This window comes from Cyphomyrmex costatus, unplaced genomic scaffold (assembly GCF_001594065.2).
Source record: "Cyphomyrmex costatus isolate MS0001 unplaced genomic scaffold, Ccosl1.0 scaffold123, whole genome shotgun sequence".
NCBI lineage: Eukaryota > Metazoa > Arthropoda > Insecta > Hymenoptera > Formicidae > Cyphomyrmex > Cyphomyrmex costatus.
The window spans coordinates 3,346,416-3,368,781 of NW_017275207.1; the positions used below are offsets into that span (position 1 = coordinate 3,346,416).

Consider the following 22,366-nt stretch of genomic DNA (forward strand, 5'->3'; position numbering starts at 1 on the left):
ATTTTTTAATATATATATATATATATATATATATATATATATATATGTTCATTTTTATAAAAGTCTGTTTCTCTCTCTCATAAGCAAGTTATATCTATTACATATTGTATACCTAAGTGTGTTATTTTTGTTGTATATTTTAGAATTAATCCATAATTCAGGATTATTCTTAGATTTTATTAGAACACAAATTTTCTAATTTACTTATATTTGATTTAATTATAATAAAAATTTGATTAATTAAAACAAACTTATCGAAACTATTTTATCCAAATAAAGATATTAATATCGCAATAATGATTCACTTTTATTTTTATCGTGGATAAATATAACGTACTATTAATCTATGATATATGTAAGTGTCACCTACTAGACTGCGAGGCATTTCTGTTGCTTCTTTTTGCAGACAGGTCATGTTCAGTATGTTGAGAGTTCTGTAGTATGCCAGCTACTAGAATATGTATTATAATTTGTCATAACGCTATTTATATATTATGATTTTTATCAATTATGTAATATTTTGAAGTAATTAATGTCATTCTGGGACTTAAAGATATATACACGAATAAATATTTGATATCTGAAATAATATTTTTGTTTCACACACAAAATAAAAATATACTACTTAAACTTTTCAATATATTGGGAAAGAGAATAATAAATTTATTTTTAAAAATATATACATATGTTTTTTTTCTTGTATTTCATTAATCTTTTATTATCTTTAAAAATAATGAATTTTATCAAGAGAGCATGGAAAGTGCTAATTTCTTACCTCAAAATAAGTAATAATGATTTCAATTATTGTTGATGGAGGAGACAGTATTACATATAGCTTCTATAGGTTAATGGTCTCTCTTAATATTTCTTCTATTAGACAGAGAATTCTAAAGATTATTTATGAAACCATTTGTTTTTAGAAATCCGTCGTTAAACTATGGCGCTAATAATGTATCATTACACAATCAACGTTTATTATAATATATTACATATTTATAATTATGTTATAATTACAACGCATTTTTACTTTCAAGCATTTCGAAATGTTTTAAAGGTACATTTTAGCATTTAATTAAATATATATTTCCTTATTTTTCTTAAACTTGAAAAAAGTATATACATATATTATTATATTATAATTATATACCTATATACACTGAAGTATGTTGTACGTTATTTTATTATATATTTCAAGTTATGCGAAGCTAATTAAACAATATAGCATATAGCATTTATAGGTACAATAGCCCTCGCTGAATGTGCAGACGAAAAATTATCGATTTTAACCTTATTAAATTATATAGTCGAAAATTAAATTAAATTTTAAAGCATTTCCTTTTTAAAAATCATTGTTAGACTTTGAAGTGTATGTCAAGTTCGTGAAGATTATTGGTAGACATATTTCGACCTAAAGACCTGAATCTTACTTTAAAAATCTCCGCTGCTCTTTGATGTTCGCCGTCACCGCCACCGGCGGCACAGCATCATCAACAGCATTGACGTTCCCACTGCACACGTGCCGTGTGCAAAGCCTGAGGGGCTATGACTAGGACGCTCCCGACGCGAGCACAGTCATTCGAATCCAGTATTAGTGCGGTGTAGAGTGTTCGGTGTTTTGTAATCCACTTACTCGAATTTTTCTCTCTCTCTCTCTCTCTCTCTCTCCCTCTCTTTTTCTTCGTCTCTCTATCTGTTCTTTTCTTTTTCTCGCGTGACTACGATCGATTAGTGGTGAGTACCAACAGTGTGGCGGATATATATACTACTCTACTACTGCTACTACTATCAGACACTTCTGTACTACTATCGATGACGATACTCTTCTTAGTCATATCGATCGATGCTGCAAATACTGATGATACCAACGATAATACACAAACATATGTATCGCTCAAAAAAGTGCACGTAGAATCATTGCAAGCGTGATTTACCTCAGCCTCGTGATTATCTGTTTTCCTCGTGTGTCTCCTTCTGAAGTACTGAGATTCATATAGTGCCATGAAAGATATTCATCAACGGCTTTGAACGCACACACCAGGTCAGCTACTTGGGTCAATTGTCATATCATGGAGAATTTTCAAAATTTTTTATAAAGATTGGTTTAATTAAGTGAAGACTTTTCTTAAATAATACTAATTATTACAAACGTTAAATTTGTAAAATTTTGATCTATTTCTATTCATAAAAATATTTAATAATTTACATTCTTACATAAAATTATTAATAAAATGCAATAAATTTGCCAATTTACCCATACAGCTAACTTCTAATTCCTTTTGGATAACATTAATAAATTATCAAACAGCCGTAACCAATTTTTAATTTTAGAGAGAAAGAGAGAGAGAACTACTATTATTCTTAACTTACGCATTATACTTTATTATAAATTATTAATTTGCGTATATAAAATTATTAATTTTCAATTATAGAGATATAATTAAATCAATCCTTGCAAGTCAAAAGTTTAGCTAGGATATATTTTTACATGTTGAAGGATTCCGCTAAAAGCCGATTCTAATTTAAAAGGCCATCTTATGGCCTTATTTAAAAATATAGACAAAGTTAATAAGATTTAACGATAATTAGTGTAGCGAACACCGCATAGATGGACAGGGCAAGGGATGTCTGTGCTGTCTAAGATGAATATGGCATGCTGGAAAATTTAATATGTTTAATATCTAATCTCGTGCAGAGATTAAAATAGAGTCATGATCACTGAACATAGATTCCATATTACGTTATAATTAAACATACAAGATATTAATAAAATTGACAAATTATGCTATACCCGCCGATTTACTCGCCGATCTTAAGACGTTAGAGAAGATGAAGGAATAAAAATAGTGGAAATATCAAATTTCATGTGCAAAAATTAAAGCATGTACTTTTATAGTAAATACATAATAAATGAATTCTAATTAATTAAATTTAACAATTTTAGTGGATTAAATTAACACTGATGACACTTTCTGTGAAAAAACATAGAATCTTAAAACATAAATAACATACATATCATCTATTTATATTAAAACTTTAAAATAAATTATAAGTAGTATTTATGATCTAATAATATTTAAATAAATTTTACATAAAATAGAGTTGTATATTATAATCATAAAAGGTATGATTATCACATGTATTCGTGTTATCAATTTTGTTAATTTTAATAATAATAATATCTACATATTTTCCCTCGTATTTCTAGTTGCTGAAACAATCGGTTAGCAATGCTAATTAAATTATGTTATCAAATAATCAAATAAATTCAACAAACAGGATATTACTTTGTTGAGTAAATTAATCAAATAGTTCCAATGCTTATTTTATAAAATTATTATAATTTTATTTGTAAACAGATAGTTAATTGCAAAATGCGAGGACAAGAAAGAAGATGGCTTTTTTCTAACGAATATATTAAAAAATTGTTAAACATTTAAATGTTTAACGCGATAAAATTAAGTTTACGTTTAAGATTACATTAGATATACTGAACACCGATGTCTAAAATTCCTAAAAATAAAAATTGTGCGGTTTATAATTTTATGTGTATATCGTATATTTTTAAAAGTTATTGAAATAATTGATTGAACGAAACTTCAAGAACAAAGCCAAAGTACGCAACTAGGAAATTTAAATTACGTTTTATGCATTATACAAACACAAGAAAAACTTTTATTTTGTCCAATAGTTATTTTCTCATTTAGTAAATTATCATCTTTACTATAAATATAAAAGTTTACAATCTTTAAATATTTTGTAAAATAAGAATTTATGCTGATTATCAAATCGATGATTCACACGCGTTTAGTGCCAGCACTTACCACATCGTTATAAATGCTCATTCTTGGCCGTATCGTATCATTATTATACATATTTCCATTTTAATTATAGCACTCATCGGCATATTGCGTATATTTTTCACAATCATGACTCATTTCAACAATTTAACATTGGTATTTAAATTTTCTAAAAATAAAAATTGTGCAGATCATGGTTCGATGTATACCTCTCATATATTTTTATAACATTAATAATATATGCTATAAATAAAAAGTAAATTTTTTAATTATCAAAGAATAATTTGAAAATTTCGATGATAGTAATACGTCATACTGTATATAAATAACATAAATTAAAAAAATTTTTACGTTTTAATTTTAAGTTATTTATACATATCAATACAATACCAAGCTACATAAATACTATTAAGGAGGCATATATTGTACAGTAATAAATTCTACATATAATGTATAAATTATATGCAGATATTTAATACAAATAATAGATAAATTCTGTCTTTTATAAATTTCGAAGAGTTTTCTGTTCTTTTTGTCTTGATTTTTTATTCTTGAGTGCAATGTAACACTTTGATGATAGGGACATTTTGTAGCCTTATCAGCGTGACAGGATACGTGTTAGGTTACTGCGCATTCCATCCACGAATATGTGTGTGATTGAACGGTAGGGGTAAAACGAGGAGACTGCTATCGTGGAGAACCTAGCGCCTTCCCTAATACGGCTTCGCGAACTCGCTTGCACGCGTCTGCACGGATATAGAATCGCCCGCGTTTTCTCTCTCTCTCTCTCTCTCTCTCGTTCGCTCTCTTTCTCCTTAGCATGCCGTGCGATGCCGTCTGTTACAACTGCCTCTATTACGGCCGCTACTACTAGCATGGCGTGTCATATCATTACCGGATACTACTGTCAGTAGTAACAGAACTCATTTATGCAGCAGAAACACATTAAATGCTACGGAATATCTATTCGGAGACATAATTTATATGAATTAGAATTAGTTTGTTTACGCGAGGAATAAAAGATTATTTAAATATTTATAGAACATTATTCTTCAAAATAATAATTAAAATTAGTAATAACAAATGTGTTGTTTTTATGATAATACGACTACTACGTAGAGTATTTTGCTAATGGTTTATTTTCTTATGTACTGTTTAATTATTTTTAACTTACTAAAATAAAATTTGGACAAATCGTTTCCTAAAGTATTACACGCGTACACGCACACACTCACACTCTCTCTCACACGCATATATGTATATGTATATATGTATTTATGCATTTATATTTACATAAAATAGCTCTTTTGCTACATCCTTAACATCTATTAATACACAATACAATTCTTCAAGAAATGTCCGAAAGACATTCCGAATTTTTGGAGTCCAGAGTGTCCAGAGAGGATGTTCTAAAGACGTTTTATGTCTTATAAGAGATTGATTTCCTTGGACGTCTCTTGGAGAACTGTATTCTAAATATAAATAGATGTTATTATTCTTTAGAGAGATATAAATATGAAATTTTCTTTTTAATACTTTTTAACCATCTAAAAATTTATAATCATATCTTAAATTATTTGTTAATAATAATAATGAAACATATATTCGACACACAATATTGTCTATACTATAATATTTTCATTTATATATATATAAAACATATTATTATAGATTTTTATCATTTTATATATATTTTATTTTTGTTTATTATTACTACATTAATATTTACTGTTATCTTTGTGTACTATCAAAGTAAAACCGTTGCTATAGATACACGATTAACTAGCATTGCCAAACGTTATTACGCACATCCATTAATGTTCATGCCAGATACCGTTACTATATCGTTGCAACAAGCGTGTCAATCAATTGTTGTTTACTTTTACGTTTTCTGTAATAATAGTTACATGTCATAAAAATGTTGACATCTAAGAAATAAATCTTTGTAATGACGGTCGTATATAATATCATTTTTTAATAATCGTATACAGTGTAATCTAAAATTAACGTATCATTATTTATGTACTTGTCGCAGCTTATTAATTTGCGAAAATCTTTTATTATTCTACTTATTAGTTGGATTACTAATATCTTTTTTTAAACAAAAGTGCAAATATTTTTTTTCATTAATTTCTAATATCATTCTATTAGTGCTTCAGACATGATTTGCAATTTCTTATAAACATCTAAATCGAGTTGCTATTAAAATTTCTTCTATTAAACATAAAGTGAAGAGACAAGCTGTTCGTAAACGCATGTTTGTAGATTTGTTCAATGCTATCGCGTGTGATATATTTTTATACCCTTTTCTACTCGTTCGTTCCTCCATTTGCTCAACCGTGTGCACGTTTTAAGCTGGCCACAAAAATAGAACTGGTTGCCGACGAGTCAGACGGAAACGCGGATTGTTTACGTCCTCGTCAGCGACCGATTAGGTAACCGAAATGGGTTACCGTACCGGCGATGATTCCTCTTGATATTAATAAAAATGTCAAATTTAATTACGAATTTGGGATTTCAAAATTACAAATTTAAAAAAAAATATTTTTACGATCATATAAAGCTACTTCTATTTTGATTTTTCACTTAGATTTTTTTTAAGAAGAATTAAAGTTAATTTTAATATTTAGATAATGAGAGTATTATATTTTTAACTGTATTATCATTATGAAATAATTCCCTACGTTGATAGAGAAAAGTGATACTACTCAGAATTAGCAACTTTTTAAAAAAGAATTTAAAAAATGCTCTACTAAATTTTAATTGAAACAACGTTATAATTAAGATAATGAATATGCATTTTTTTTCGTATTTGTTTCAATTTTTTCCATGTTATTTCAATCGTAATGTATTCTTTAAACTATGTCAATAAATTTTTAAAATTTGTACATTGCAACCTTAGTATAGGATTGTGTAAATCGCTCACCAAACTTGTATGACTTTTTCCATATCAACAATATGTTAACAAAAGTATATTATTTTTCAAAAATAATATATTAGTCTTTAGGATCGATTTTCTTTTATTATCTCAAAAATGTTATCTTTTTATTCGTATTTCACTTTTCTGTCAACTCGGCAAATTATCATAAGATTATATTATCTTTTTAGTTTTACATAGTATAAATAGTAAAAAATATTCGATACTACAATAATTTCTTAATTTGACATGACAATAGTTAAGTATTATAGTTGTAATAGGATACGTCAACATAGTTTTCTTTTTCAGTGTAAAAATGCCTTTCAAGCCCGTGGAACATCCAAAATGCCCTAAATGTGGCAAATCTGTTTATGCTGCAGAAGAGCGAGTTGCCGGTGGACTAAAATGGCACAAAACGTGCTTCAAGTGCGGTGAGTAAACAAATATAATTTGTAACATAAAAATAGAGAAAATGCACAAACAAGTGCTCTCTTATTCACATATGAAAATATAACTAATCCTTGATACCTTGGTACAGATAATATCATTTCGTAACTCGAATATATTATAGAAAGAAAACATTATATTATACGTATAATATTCAGCTGTATAAAATTTTAATATAGATATATATATATTTAATTGTACTATAGAAGTTAACCTTTGTGTGTGTCGCGCAAATAGTTTACTTAATACAATTACATTTTTGTAAATCTTTTGTTTGTTGAGTACTTTTATTTTTATAAAAATAATATTTCTGAATTATATACTTTTTTATGATAAAAATAGTATAATTTGAAATATCATGTTATCACGCCATTAATTTGAATAGTTAGATACTTCAATAAGCGTATGTGTGTGTGTTTCAGATATATGTATAATTGAAACTGCAATTTTTTGAAATATCCAATTTTATTTGTGATACAAAAAATATATTAATCTAAGATCCATTCTTTAGTTTTTTATGTGCTTTCCAAAAATTTGTTCAGTATGCTTATATTTTTATCTGAATTTACTGCTATGCTTTTCTGTGAGAAGCTTTATAAAAATGGTCGAATAATTCCTTTACGAAAGACATTATTGAGTTTCCTATTTTTAGGTTGGTTTAAAATAAATTTTATACTTGAATAGTCCGTCATGATTGTAATCGAGCCTGCAGGTTGGCCAAAAATCAATTGTCGACTATCTGGTAATACTTCCGAGAGCAATGACCTATATGAATAATTCACAATAATTTCACTGAACATTGTCGTATCTTAAAAAGATGCGTACATATTAGAATTGTACAGAGTAACTATTCCTGTAGAAAGATCTTAAAATTTGAGAAATGAATTATAACTATTATATAAGTCAATTGACGTTTCTTGCGGTGATGTTACAATATAAACAGCAAACAAAAAATATGTATTACATATAATTTTTTTGTTTATGGAAAATAATGGCAGAGTCTAATAGTTAGAGATATTTAGAGCAATCTTTGTACTTTATAAAGTGTCCTTACTTAAGATGTCCACCTAAAAGATCTGAATAAAAATAAGTCAAATATTAATATACATATCCTGAGACAGCACAACGGAGTTGATAATAATCAGTATAACTTTGGCATCTTGATAATTAAGTACGTCCACTAGGAAACGTAATGTCCAACGATGGACGATCGTGTGTTGCAGGTCTTTGCAACAAGGCTCTCGACTCGACAAATTGTGCCGAGCACGAGCGCGAGCTGTATTGCAAAGTCTGCCACGGCCGCAAATTCGGCCCTAAAGGCTACGGCTTTGGTGGTGGAGCTGGCTGCCTGTCCATGGACCAAGGCGAACATCTTCAAGCGAAGAACGAGTGAGTGCACCTGCCACCGCACACCTCGACCCCGATATTCTTCTTTCTTCCCTTATTCCTAAGTAGCGTACTACCAACGTGGTCTCACGTCGGGATCTCATCTCTGTTGTTCTACCCTCTCCACGTAAAGACATCCTTCACGTGCGCGAAACTGAAAATCGACTGACCAACCATCGTGAACGACCGTGGTCCATCAGCATGATTCTTCTTTTGGTCAGTCGCGCCTCCAGCAACTCGGAAGAAGCCGCTGCCTGCGCAAACTCCAGGATGCCGGAGAACACGCGTCTACGTATACGTGTACAACGTGTCCGACAGAGTGAACCGCGTTTTTCTACGTTTTCCCCTTTCTCTTAAATTCCCGATGCATGACGAAAAGAGAATCTCGTCCGCCTCGGTGTTCCTTTTTGTTTTTCCTCCCTCGTAAAAATTAGATCTAGATCGGTCCTTTGTGTCCTGATAGTTGAATCTAGATGATCCTTTAGGACCAAACTGTTTTATTTCCACCTTTGGAATTTGTCGTCACTGTAGGCGAGCATGTTATCGCGTTTTTCTATCCTCTTCGAAGAATCCATTCTTATCTGATTTTACTTCTTGTATACTATCGTCGTGTATCATCGCGAACGACGTTCGATTTAGTCAAATTCATTCGTTTAATCCTCTTCCCAAAATCGGTTCCTTATCGTCTCCTGATGTGATTGACCAATATCGTCACGTCCAACCGATTAAATTGTTCTCTCTCTTTCTCTCTCTCTCTCTCTCTCTCTCTCTCTCTCTCTCTCTCTTTTCCTCTTTTCTTTCTTCTTTTATGATTATTATTTTCTTTTATGCGAATATATACGCTAGTTTGTAGGATCATTTGTACCATCTGTAATAAGTGCCATTAAAAGTGGAAAAAAGGGAAAGATAAAACTGGAAACAAAACAACCAAGCGGTGTCTTTCATTAACGAATGTAACACACGTTTCCCCATTACCTTTCAGTGTGTAAATAGATCAATGTACGAGTGATGTGCGTAGCGAGCGTATTTTTTTAAACTCTCAGAACGGAGTATACAATTAAATTCAGTCAAAATTTCGAGATCATCGATATAAATTATCGCGCGAATCTACTTTGAATTGTGAAATCAGGGTATTGAAACTGATATAAATTCGGAAAGTTGAGACTAGAATGCTATGGATATAAAAAGTTATTGTCTCCTTCGCGAATTAATATAGAAATATTTTCATATATCCATAGCATTAAAATGCGATCTCGCTGAGATTATATCGTTTTCAATATGTGACTGTGATTTTGACCGAGACTGAACGACACGCGACGTACTCTATGAATCCGTGGAAGTAAACTGTTGAAGCGTTACACATCGCTGCACGTTCCTACTTTATTTCTATGACGTCGAGCCTTTGCGTACGAAACTCGCATCCTCGGCCATTCGTCTTCCTCTCTTCAGACTCTTTCGCTAAGAAAGGAGACGAAGCTTAAAGAAAATGAGAAAAAATATATACAAAATGAAAATAAGAGAAAAGAAACACACGACACACCCCGCCCCCGCCAGCCCCGCCGAGCACGAGCCAACCGGAGGCAAGCATTGAACAATATACCGTTGTTACTTTATCACATAGTACGAGCTGCGTGATAAAGAGAAAATTCCGAGTACGAGAATGGTGAGCATCGAGTCAAATTGCACCTCTCTATCTCTCTCTCTCTCTCATCTCGCTGTCTCTTTCTTTTTCTTTCTCTTCCCCGTTAGAAATATTTAGTCAAATCGACATTGATATATTCAATCAACGTCGATCCGACTAATTATCTTTTGCCGGGTCTCTCTCGCTATCTCTCTTTTTTTTTCTTTTTCGCCGCGTGACGAAGCAGCTTCTTTTTCTTTTTTGTAGCTTATATACACGTAGCTCTCCTGCATGGCCTCTCTCGCACCATTTCTAATCTTATAATCTCGCTAACACCTTAACTACTTGCGTGGGTGCTGGCGCGTGCGTGCGTGCGTGCCCGCGTGCGTGTTAGTGTATTCGCGTACGATGTCGATATAATGAGGTAACGGCGATCAACACCGTTCTCGACAACGAACAGTGTCGCAAATTAGCGATGATAATAATGCCATTGAAATAAATCTTTATATATGCCGTCTATGTTCTTTCATAGGAGCGCGTTCAGTCTGGTGCAAATGCACTTGTCATGCTCTGTGTTTGAACAGGATATCTCAAATTCCTCGTCAGCTGTCTTTTCATTAAACCTTTTATGCAAAGAGAATTGTTCCTTAATAAATATTTTAAAAGATATAATAATCATATTACAAGAGTTAAATTATAAGTTATTTAAAAGAACTGACACTTTATTTTCACGAATGAAGTTTCATTAAAATTCAATTTGATTTAATAAACTTTATTTAAATATAGCAAGAAAAGATGATTCACAATCGAATACGTGCAAATCAAAGAACTTACAAATAAAGAAAACTATTATGTAGCTCTCTCTCTCTCTCTCTCTTTCTACCTATCCTATTAATTATTATTCATTGAACCATGAGGATCAACTTCACTTTAATTCTTTATATTTTTTAACATATACATATTTTATTTTTCATTGAGTTTGACATATAGTGATCAAACACACTGCGTCCACTTTGGACTGGTCTGGATCGTCAGGACGAATCCAACAACCAATCGTGATAAGTGCATGTGCATCTGTACCGCTCATGCGTCCCGCTGTATATATGCCACTATGCCGTAATATAAAACCCACCTCAGCAGCGCAATTGTCGCGCTACGAGAAAGACAAGCACGATCGGTGTCACCTCACTGCGTCGATGATATTTCATCTCACGGTACGGATGCGTGCGTACGCATGCACAGGCTCTCCACACTGCACCCGACACAGCGGCACTATGTTCCTCTCTTCCCTGTTCCTTCTTTTCTATCACTCTCTTTGTCTCTCTCTCTCTCTCTCTCTCTCTCTCTCTCTCTCTCTCTCTTTCTCTCTCTCTCCGTCTATCGCTCCTATTTTCTTTTGACGTATATTATTTGTTGATATTCAACTATGCCGTTCAGTTTGCTTCTCGGCTCTTCTCTCTCGGGGCTCGGCGGAAGCATTGTACCGTGGTTGCGAAGGGGAAAAATTACACTAACACGTTGACTAACACTTGCCTAATGAGCTAATCCATAATTAATTATTGATTATTTGATGTATTTACGTTATTTATGTTATTTCCCAATTTTGTCAAATCCGACACAAGTTTCTTCGATGTCTTCAACGAAAATCAAATGTAATGCAAGAAAGTATTTAAGTTATTAATGTCAAATCGAAACAAAAGTTTTGACTTTATATAACATTTCAAAATTTTGAAAGTACATATGCACAGTATACTATATTTTACATATCAAATAGAATTAAAAAATATTAATTTTTTAAAAGATTAATTAAATAAATATAACACTAATTATTTTTGTAATATCTTTCTCAAGATTAATTATCAAGTAGTGGAAAAAAATTAACGTTTTATCTATATAAATGTTATCATGCATTTACTTTATCATTCTTTGCAACATGATGATACCAATGCAAAACTATATTGGACATTTTACTAAATAGAATATCGTTTCATTTTTTACAGTTGCATCAAATTATTCGAAGAATTCTGATGTTTGTCGGAGAGTGAAATGTCTTGAAAGCGCTATTTGTTTTTATAAACTAGTAGTGTTCAGACGTGAAATTGACGGATCACAATATTTTAATATTTTCCTCAAATTACATACTGATGCACACACATCATAAGTTTTTGTAATTCCCTGCAAAGTATTTCATTGATGTTTAATGAAATACATATAAATCCTAATCCTATAAATTAATCTGGTAATATAGCTATTATTAGTAATTATTAATAATTATTAGTACTTCATAATTACACTTTTGTTTTAATAACAAAAATTTTGTCCTTTGTGTATGTATCATAAATCTCTTTTGTGTATAGCTTCAGTTTTTTTAGTTTTTTACCAATTTTTTCTTTTACGTATCTTTATAACATATTATTTAAATCAATTTTATCAATATATTGTTTTACATACTATCTCGACTTCAAAAACCTTGTTTTGAAAAACCTAGCTTGAAAATCAAATTTTAATTAATTATTTCAATTGTTATATTATTTCTAATTTATAATTATCATACTTATGTATTACTTTATGTGTGAACCATCAATTTCACTATTCGATCATTCCTTTATCTGAATGCTTTTGTATTTAGTGGCTTTCGCGTTCAGTGCTTATATTTAAATATTGAATTTTCAGATAAAACGAATTAGTAATAGATATCATCTCTTTTAACTCTAAAAGTGCTACTTTATGAAAAAAGTATTATAAATATCTAGAAGTATAAATGTCAAATAAGATTATTCGTTTTATCTCTGAAATATCTTACGATAGTATTGGGTGCGTAAATTTGATTAATGGATTCTAATATAAATTTAATTTTTAGGGGTGAATTTTCGCGAGGTTCGAACGCTATTCTCGAGCCTCGAGCTATCGCCAAGGCACCCGAGGGAGAGGGATGTCCTCGCTGCGGAGGCTACGTTTATGCAGCAGAGCAGATGTTGGCCCGAGGAAGGGTGAGTTTATTTTAAAGATAGGCAAACGCGGCGCATATTTAACACTAAATGCTACAAGAGAATACTGATAAATAACCAATTAAGAAATCCTATTATAGCATCAAAGTGTAACTGTTTGAATAGCACTGACGTGTAATAATTACTTGATTGCATTTAGCGTTAAATGCACAACAATAGAAGTCTTGCGTCTCCTTGGTGCTTCGACCGATCGTTCACTCGTGCGTTTTAGAAATTATATTATAACAGAGTTAACATATATACATACATCTCAAATCGTCAATTAAGTATATTCACTTAATCATTTACTTATAAAGATAATTGATAGAAAGTAAATTTCGGTGTATACATTAGATTCTCTATAGAACGTAAGTATTGTAGCTAATTAGATTGGCGGCTTCAATTTTTGATCCCAGATAATAAGAAACTAAAAGGCGAAAATATGGTTTTTACTTGTTCCTTAACTGATTCTTCAACTGATCTTTCATCTACTTCTAGATTGGCAGATGATAGTCGAAAATGACCCTTTATATATTTCTCGAATTAGGGCCGTGTTGCAATATCTGTGGGTGAATCAGCCTCGAACCGCGAATATTTCACCGGGCGAGGGCGGCTCGTGGGTTTGTAGCGCGTTTTAGCATGCGAAGCAATAAAATCGGTCGCTGACGCGGCGACAGACAGATTGACGCAAACGGCGTCCTCTTCGTCGCGCTTACTCACATGTATTTCGGAAAATCTGGACGGTAAAAATGCGCCGCGGGTTACAAAACAGTTGCGGTAACGCGGCGCATCGTGGCTTCTGCCGCGCGTCTAAATTCGGCACGCGGCGCGTGGTAATGGACCGCGTCACGCGTCCCCGTAATCTTATCCAATCTCCATTTCATAACAATGTGAGGAAAAAAATAGTAGCGAAAGAGAGGAACGGGAGAGGCGAGAGGAATAGGAGGATTCGCTCTCTGTCGACTGGGGGTGCTAACCCAGAAACTTTCTCGGTGGTTTCGTCAGAGAATGATTTTGGCGACGCCCCAACTGGCCGGCCAATCTTAGCCAGCCCGCGGATACCCGGCGATAAAATGGCTTGCTACCAGAAGAAGCGCCACGCGGAACCAGAGCAATGGAAGCTAATTGCTGGCCGACAATCTGGTCCAGCGATAATATCCGCGTGCGAAAACGACGATAGCAATCCATCTTTCTCGTCATCTATGACTCATCGGTGTACCGTTGAAGTCGCTTCATTGCGCGAGAATTCGATTACGCAATTTCTGCTCGCTCCTCCTTGAACGAGAAGAATCGTATCTTTATAAAAATCTGTGATAGGATGTACTTTATGAAAAATTTTTTTTATCTTGCATCACTTAACGCGAATATATTCTCTAACTGGAAATCTGCCGCCGTTGTAGAATTAAGGGAAGTACTAAAATTATATCTTAAGATATTCTAGAAATTGAAATAGGATATTCGACGATTTGTCGCGGCACCAAGAATAACACCGATAAGTCTCGTTGAATTCCGTCGTTTTGGTCAATCCTCATTCTTGTGATAGGCTTACCATAAACTGTGCTTCAAGTGCAAAATGTGCCGCCGCACTCTGGACTCTACGCTTCATTGCGATGGTCCCGACCGCGAGATATACTGTCGAGGTATCTTTCATCTAAAAAATCTACAATCCCCCCCTTTATGGCTCCTTAATTCTTTCTCGGTTTATTGTACAGATATATCCGTACTGACAGTCCTGTGTTCTGAAACGTTGAACGATTATCATCTCCTGAACGTATTTATTTCTCTGTCTACATTCTCTGTCTGTTTCCGCTCTGACTTGGTCTTTCTTGTTGTTGTTACCTACTAAAATCAGTTTATAAACTCTTTCCGCCGCCAGGAAACAGCCCCCAAACATACAAGGGCTGCACAGCGTCACAGAAGAAGAATCGTAATTGTCGATTATTTTATCATTCTCTTTTCTCATCTTTGTTATCTAGGCGCGCGAATAGCTGTTTATTTTTTCTGAACGAATTTAGATTGCTAAATTGTCATTTTCCAGAATTACCGCTCTACTACAGGAAACCATAAATACTGTAGTGATCAAATTACGGAAAATATTATTAGCGAAAATGCTGTTAGTTTTAGTATTAAGTTTTAGTATTAAGTATTACTTAATAATTTCAAAATAAAAGATCAAAGTTCAACAAATTTTTTAATCTCAAATTATTCAAACATCTAGACTATAAATGAATATGATAAAAAATTTTATCAATAGAACTTTAATTTATTATAAAGATATATATATTATTAAAAAATGTTTAAAGAATTTGCAGTGTTATGCAGTAAATTTAAAATGTCTTATTAATTGCATTAATATTAATGTGTCCTTTTCTTCAGTTTTATTTAAAATTATTACGAGAACTTTTCTACAAAACAAAAATGATGTCTAGTTATGTTCTCAATAAGCTAGTTCATAAGAATTTTATAAGAGCAATTAGAACAACATAAATACGTTAAAGAAAGGATAAAGATTACAGTAGCATTATTTATTGCTAGTGCTACACGAATATTGTAATGTAACAATCTTGGCGAGCTATAAGGAGCTTTTAATGTCTGCGCTCCTGAACGATTGTACAAGAAAACGATATTGTACAATATTTTCGCCCTTCCTTGGAACTTTTAGTGACTAACCCTTTGTGTTTCGTGCAGCAATGGCACAGGGAATGCTTTAAGTGTGCCAACTGCGCGAAAAGATTAGACTCCGTCAACTGCTGCGAAGGTCCTGATAAGGACATTTATTGCAAAGGTGAGGACTCGGTACAATCGCGCGTATGAAGACATAACGTACAAAATATGCGAAATGCGATACAAAATTAATTTAATACATATGAAAACATTTTCCGCGCATGAGCGGCTAAATAATATATGAATAATATATAATGTTTACTAAAATTGATCATTAAACATACTGAGACCAAGAGAATTACAGCTGTTGAAAGGTAAAATTTTATTTTTAGAAATTGGTTAAGTCTCTAAATGTGATCAAAACGAGATGAACAACGAAGAGATTTTTCTAGTCGTATTAAAATAACATTTATTATATACAAATGCATTATAAATTTTCAATTATATATGCAAGGTTTTTTTTAATGTATCGTCTCTAAAAAATGTTTGGAAATTCTAGAATCTCTTTTAAGTATATACTGTATCAATCTTATTAAATTTTTAACATCTCACATTTCATTATGAGCTTAATATGAAGGATCAATTCAGAGATGGGAAGTTACTTGCCCTTCCTGGATAAATTAATATGTATGTAACGTGGAACAGTCTTGAGAAAAATAAAAAATTGCATTGGCGTATCTGTACGATTGTCTTCGTCGCTGACCATCATCACGAGATAACGTTAGGCGACGTGAAACCTTTAATCGATATTGTCTACAGTATGCTACGGAAAGAGGTTCGGACCGAAGGGTTATGGCTATGGCCAGGGTGGCGGCGCCCTGCAGAGTGACTGCTACGCCAATGGGTGGGTTTTCAGAGTCGGGACTGAGATGGGAAGCACGCGAGAAAGAGAAATCCCGCCTCGGCTTCTACACTTTCACTATATATGATGCGCTTGTCTGCTTAACAGCTTGCTATCCGAAGAAATTCGGTCCGCGGGGTATCGGCCACGCCGGGATTATGTGGATCGGGCTGCAGTGCGATATTGAGGACGAGGGGTACGCGCCCCTTTATAGTTATGACGATTATTTTGCGCGCGTAAACAGAGTGCTTGGAGAAAGAAAAGCGTGCGAGTAGTGACAACTTTATCTTCGAGCAATTTGCGACGATTTTTTCTTTTCGAAAAATTATTGCTCTCGTTTCTTGGTTTTTTTCATGTAAAACATAAACAACCCATCTTAATTGAGAAGAGTTACAACATTTGAAATTGAAAGAATAGTTTTTTATACATATACAGTGATTTCTTTAAATAGAAGATAATATTATCGGTTATTTTTTTATTCAGAAAAATTCTTTATATGAGAATAAGAAATATGAGTATAATATTAATTATCAAAAATTGATTAAAATTAAAAATTTAGTATACTATTTTTTCCACTCTGTTAAATAATAAATTTTTTACATCCTGAGGAATTTTCTATACTAACTGAATCTTATAATCAAGGAAATGAGAAATAAAAATGTTAAACTAATAAATGTTTAAATACGTAATATATTTATGCAATCTCCTTTTTAAATATATCTCTGGAAGTATAATTATGAATATTAAGGACATTATATTATAGCAAAAACTTTTTCTTCTTTCTTTTTTCTGTAAATTCTTTAATTTAAAAGTTAAATCACATTTTGTAAAAATAAATTTTGACATATGAAATTAGACATCACCATAAAAAATCATTGCATTTGTTTAAAAGATTTTAAAGCTCGAAAAGTCTACTTTAAATACTTTTTCGTTTTTTGTACGCTTCAAAATAAAGAAAATATTTTTTTAAATATTAATTTTTAATTTTATGTAATTTAGAAATACAGAAACAAAAGCGTATGGGAGAATAAAACTGAAAAACAAATTTACAACTGTATATCTCTCCTTTTTAAAATATATTTCTAAAAACTTCTGTGTACAGAAAATCTTTTTCATCTCAAATTTCATTTAAATCTTCATAATACTTAACTTTTCGTGAGATGCAAGAAAATTGCAAACATTCTTGAATATATAAACGGTAATCTACGTATACAATTTACATAAAAAAATTTTCTTTCTATCATTTTTACATATTATGTAGATGTTTTAAATTTATGAAGTTTTTTCAAATTAAAAATATAATATATGGAATTTTTAAAGGTTATATCTTTTGAGAAGAAGTCGGCCTCGACTTTCTCGAAGAACGTAGGAAAATTGCCACTGGCACGCATCTTCTCCAAGACACTGTGTACATGCGTGCACCTGTGTGTGTCCGTGTATATATAATATACACACATATATATACATATAGCCGACGCCTTAACGCTTTGCGCTATTACTCACCCTGGCATCACGAATCGGCTGATCGTATCGGAATATCGAGTGTTATTTCTCAATGGCCATCATAATTCGTTTTATATTAATGGAATACTCACGCTGACATTGATAGTTGCCAGAGATTCTTCCATATGCATTCGACATTCCTGTTACCACACGGTCTGTACGGTCTTGTATGCATGTATTCATAACTCTGAACCTGAAATTCATGTAGAATCTGATTCGTTATTACTAATACCCTTGCGACTAAGTATCATATTAGTAATCATGTATCAAATGTAAATTGATCCAGAGCTCTTATCTTTTCTCTTAACTAAATAGAAAGTCAAAAGTGTGACGTATAATTTACTTAAAACTCCATGAAATAAAAACTTCGTAATCGCGTGTTATGGCTATGGAAGAAAACTTAATTTCACAAATGACTACTTCTTTTATGATTAATAGAAGCTTATATTGTTATTGCAATTTTTATTAGAACTATTTCAGATATTGATATTTATTATATTTTATATATGTATGTTTATTGTAAAACGTTATTTATTTTATGTGAAAATTATTATTATATTTTCTTTTTGTACAGGATATTTAAAAAATTTTGAATGTGATTTTAATGACTTTAACGAACTGTACAATTTTTTATATTCTTTAATAAAATATATTTATCAAAAATCGTAAAACATTTTAGAAAACTTCAACTTTTCTATTTGCCTTATCAAGCGATTGCTAACGATCAATCATCCTCTCATTCGCATGCAATTTCACTTTTTTGTGATATCATAAACGAATTGTAAAGGTAAGAAAAGCAAAAGACAACCCAAACTTCCAGTTTTTCATTTTTCAGTATGGAATTTAAATACCTATACTCAAGTTTACTTATAGTTAGATAATGGTCGAATAGATAAATCAATTGCTTTTCTGTAATCCCTACGATTCAACAATCGGCTCAGTCATCGAGAACGACCGGCGATAATGCGATCTCTTTACGATACAGCGATGCGGCTCCTCGCACCACCGTAATCGACACCGCGATTATCAAGGCCCCGCCCGGCAAGGGTTGTCCCCGCTGCGGTGGCGTCGTCTTCGCCGCCGAGCAGGTGCTCGCCAAGGGTCGCGAATGGCACCGGAAGTGCTACAAGTGCCGCGACTGCACCAAGACCCTGGACTCGATCATCGCCTGTGACGGCCCGGACCGGGATGTTTACTGCAAGACCTGTTACGGCAAGAAGTGGGGACCGCACGGATACGGATTCGCATGTGGCTCGGGATTCCTCCAGACCGACGGACTCACGTAAGTCCCGAGGCCAATGCTGGGAGTTTAGCCCGTAACTCTGCCGAATGCCTGACTATAAATACAAGTCGATTTAAATAACCGCTCTATAAATGCACGTTGAACGGAGGCTCGCGAAGATTTCGAATGAGTTTATGATTTTCTCAGATTCACGATTCAATATGATATCCTTGAATTAGTTAGTGGAAATTAATTAATAAAGTGATTATTGAAAAAATTAATAAAATTACAGAGTTTTTATCATCTAAAGTTTATCAAACAAATTTGTAAAAGCATTATTTAATTTATTTGTAGTAGAGTTTTGCTAACTATATTATATAAATGCAAAATGTGTATTTCTAATATAATTTAGGAAAAAATTTTGATCTTGGATAAAAATTTTTTCACATATGCTACTTATATATGTTACGTCATATGTTGTGACATATTTAAGGAAAATGGCAAATACATTTTAAAGGATAAAACATATCGAAATTAGAAAGGTAGAAGATAAATCTGAAATTTAAAATTTTAAACAAAATTACATAGTACGGTCAAGAGGAAATCTTATGTCAAACGATCTTGAATATAATATTGTTAATATCAGCACATATATCTTCATTTACATATTTTTTTATTGTGACTTGTCAAAATGATATAGATAGAAATTAAGTTAAAATGCATTAAGTCCAATAATCAATGAGGTGGGATTATATCGTAATCGAATTAATTACCCGTAGGGAAGAAGAAATTTCAGCCAGTCGACCTTATTACAATCCTGATACGACCTCGATTAAGGCGCCAGCTGGACAGGGTTGCCCCCGTTGCGGTGGCATGGTGTTTGCCGCTGAACAACAGCTCGCCAAGGGCACCATGTGGCACAAAAAGTGTTTCAATTGCGCCGAGTGTCACCGACCCTTAGACTCCATGCTGGCATGCGATGGCCCTGACAAGGAGATCCATTGCCGCGCGTGCTACGGAAAGCTCTTCGGGCCCAAAGGTTTCGGATTCGGCCACAAACCGACTCTCGTCTCGACGAATGGAGATCATGCCCCTTCATAGTAAGTGTATCTCGAGACTCCCCGAGAGTAATTAGTTTCTGAAACACGGTGCGAAATACCATAGCGAAAAGTTTGTTATCAGGGAAACTTTGATGATTGATAGCGATCTTGATAATCGACCTACTTTTCTAATTAGAATTTTCCTTTAACACCCGAGTAATCGTGTGAGATGTAAGCTTATATGAATTATTGAACGTAGTGCTATGATTTATGTACGGAAATATTGAGATTGATATTCATAGTCAAATCATGTATTTAAAACCATCTTAAGTACAGCTTTAAGATGTCACGAACCAATGAGAGAGCCGCATTAACATCTTAAGGCATTACTTGAGATGATCTTAAAATAAGAACGAACTATGAATACCTCTCTAAAGCTATTATTCTTTTCTGAGGACATGAATGCATCTACACGAAAAATTTATATAAAGCTTATTAAGTCGTAAAATTTTTCAATACAATGTTGTTATCTGCTTTATTGATAATTTTCATAAAAAATATAAATTTGAAAATAATCAATTTATATTAATCACCTGAATTGTCCTTATCAATCAAAGTTTTTCCATATATCAGATTCTCAGATGTCGTTTTCATTTTGTAGCATCGAGTCAAAGCCTCAGGTCGGCCAGAAGCGAAACGATGGACACGGTTGCTCGCGCTGCGGCTACCCGGTGTACGCTGCCGAGCAGATGATCTCAAAGAACCGCGTATGGCATAAGCGGTGCTTCAGCTGCGGTGAATGTAACCGTTCCCTGGATTCGACGAACTTGAATGACGGTCCGGACGGAGACATCTACTGCCGCAGTTGCTACAACCGGAATTTTGGGCCTAAAGGCGTGGGCTTCGGAATTGGCGCGGGTACCCTCACGATGGCCTAATTGATAGGCCCTACCCCCACACACGCCGCTCGAGGAAAATCCTCGATCCAGTCTTATATATTAATGTAAATACATCTATATATAGAGGCGTCTGACTGTGTATTCGACGACAGACGAACGCGCTGCTCCGGGAATTTCGATTTCTCCTATTCTAGCTTACGACGATTCGATAATGTCGATGACTACATTTTCATTATCGCGAACTGCGCTGTAGTGGAGAATAATGGTGTCTAATTCCACAAGGTCGCGATGAGACTCGATCGTGCACGAGTAAGCCACTGCAGACTGTTGATAATGTTGCGATATGAAATCGCGCATTGTATGCATGAGATCGTATTACAGATAAATTTATTATTGAACTAATTGTATAATTTATTTATTCGTAATACGACTCAAGATACAAATTTGTCATTTTAATAATGGCACAGTAATTTTTCCCATTTCGAAATATATGAAGCTTTGACATTAAAGAAATTAAAAAGATACGTTTAGAAATACAAAAAGAAGTACAGGATTTTTTTATGTATCAATTAATAGGTTTATTTAATGAAGCACATTTATTTTTTAAGGATATCTACCGTAAAATTTTCTTTGCCTCAATTTTCAGAAGTCGTAGGAATCGACTTTGCCATTATTAAAATAATACTTCATCCGATCGCAAGTTATCGACACAATATGTGGATTTATTCCTGCAGTCAATTAGACCCATTCATGCTCAATCGTCACGATGGCTTGCACCGGGTGCTATGAAGATTTTATGGGATTCGTAAACGTATTGCAAGAGTTAAAACTGAAGTGTCAGTTTCATTCATCCGCTTAATTGTTCAATGATTCTACTATGTTTCATACAATTTTCGTAGCCTGAGCGATTCTTTATGACGATACTATACGCAAACGACTAATCTGATGACGAGCAATTACGAAAGTACGAAACTTTTATTTTTTTTTGTTTTGTCTTCCTTTCTTATTCTTAATCAGGAAATAGGAGATTACGACTTGACAA

General features: G+C 33.0%; 1 protein-coding gene across 5 annotated transcripts; it reads left to right on the forward strand.

Annotated features, from left to right (window-relative positions):
* Nucleotides 1-1,558: 1,558 nt before the first annotated feature.
* On the forward strand, nucleotides 1,559-21,854 carry LOC108782302 (muscle LIM protein Mlp84B). Of its 5 annotated transcripts, none has more exons than XM_018550550.1 (9): nucleotides 1,559-1,731; nucleotides 7,024-7,145; nucleotides 8,385-8,550; nucleotides 13,029-13,158; nucleotides 15,844-15,951; nucleotides 16,579-16,856; nucleotides 19,149-19,445; nucleotides 20,165-20,485; nucleotides 21,087-21,854. In XM_018550550.1, exons 2-9 carry the CDS (start codon nucleotides 7,031-7,033, stop codon nucleotides 21,361-21,363), a joined length of 1,692 nt encoding a protein of 563 aa, XP_018406052.1. In that variant the 5' UTR covers nucleotides 1,559-1,731; nucleotides 7,024-7,030; the 3' UTR covers nucleotides 21,364-21,854. The 5 variants fall into 5 exon arrangements, with proteins under 5 accessions (XP_018406052.1, XP_018406048.1, XP_018406049.1 ...); XM_018550546.1 differs by lacking the exon at nucleotides 15,844-15,951 and adding an exon at nucleotides 14,699-14,795 and having other exon boundaries at nucleotides 16,769-16,856; nucleotides 21,087-21,852; XM_018550547.1 differs by having other exon boundaries at nucleotides 15,844-15,940; nucleotides 16,579-16,663; nucleotides 21,087-21,849.
* The last annotated feature ends 512 nt before the right edge of the window (nucleotides 21,855-22,366 follow it).

Bases quoted from the DNA above. Each gene is read 5' to 3' on its own strand.
- LOC108782302 (XM_018550550.1), top strand. From the start codon at position 7,031: ATGCCTTTCAAGCCCGTGGAACATCCAAAATGCCCTAAATGTGGCAAA. The intron at 7,146-8,384 runs GTGAGTAAACAA...CGTGTGTTGCAG, and splicing joins CAAAACGTGCTTCAAGTGCG to GTCTTTGCAACAAGGCTCTC. The intron at 13,159-15,843 runs GTGAGTTTATTT...TGTTTCGTGCAG, and splicing joins AGATGTTGGCCCGAGGAAGG to CAATGGCACAGGGAATGCTT.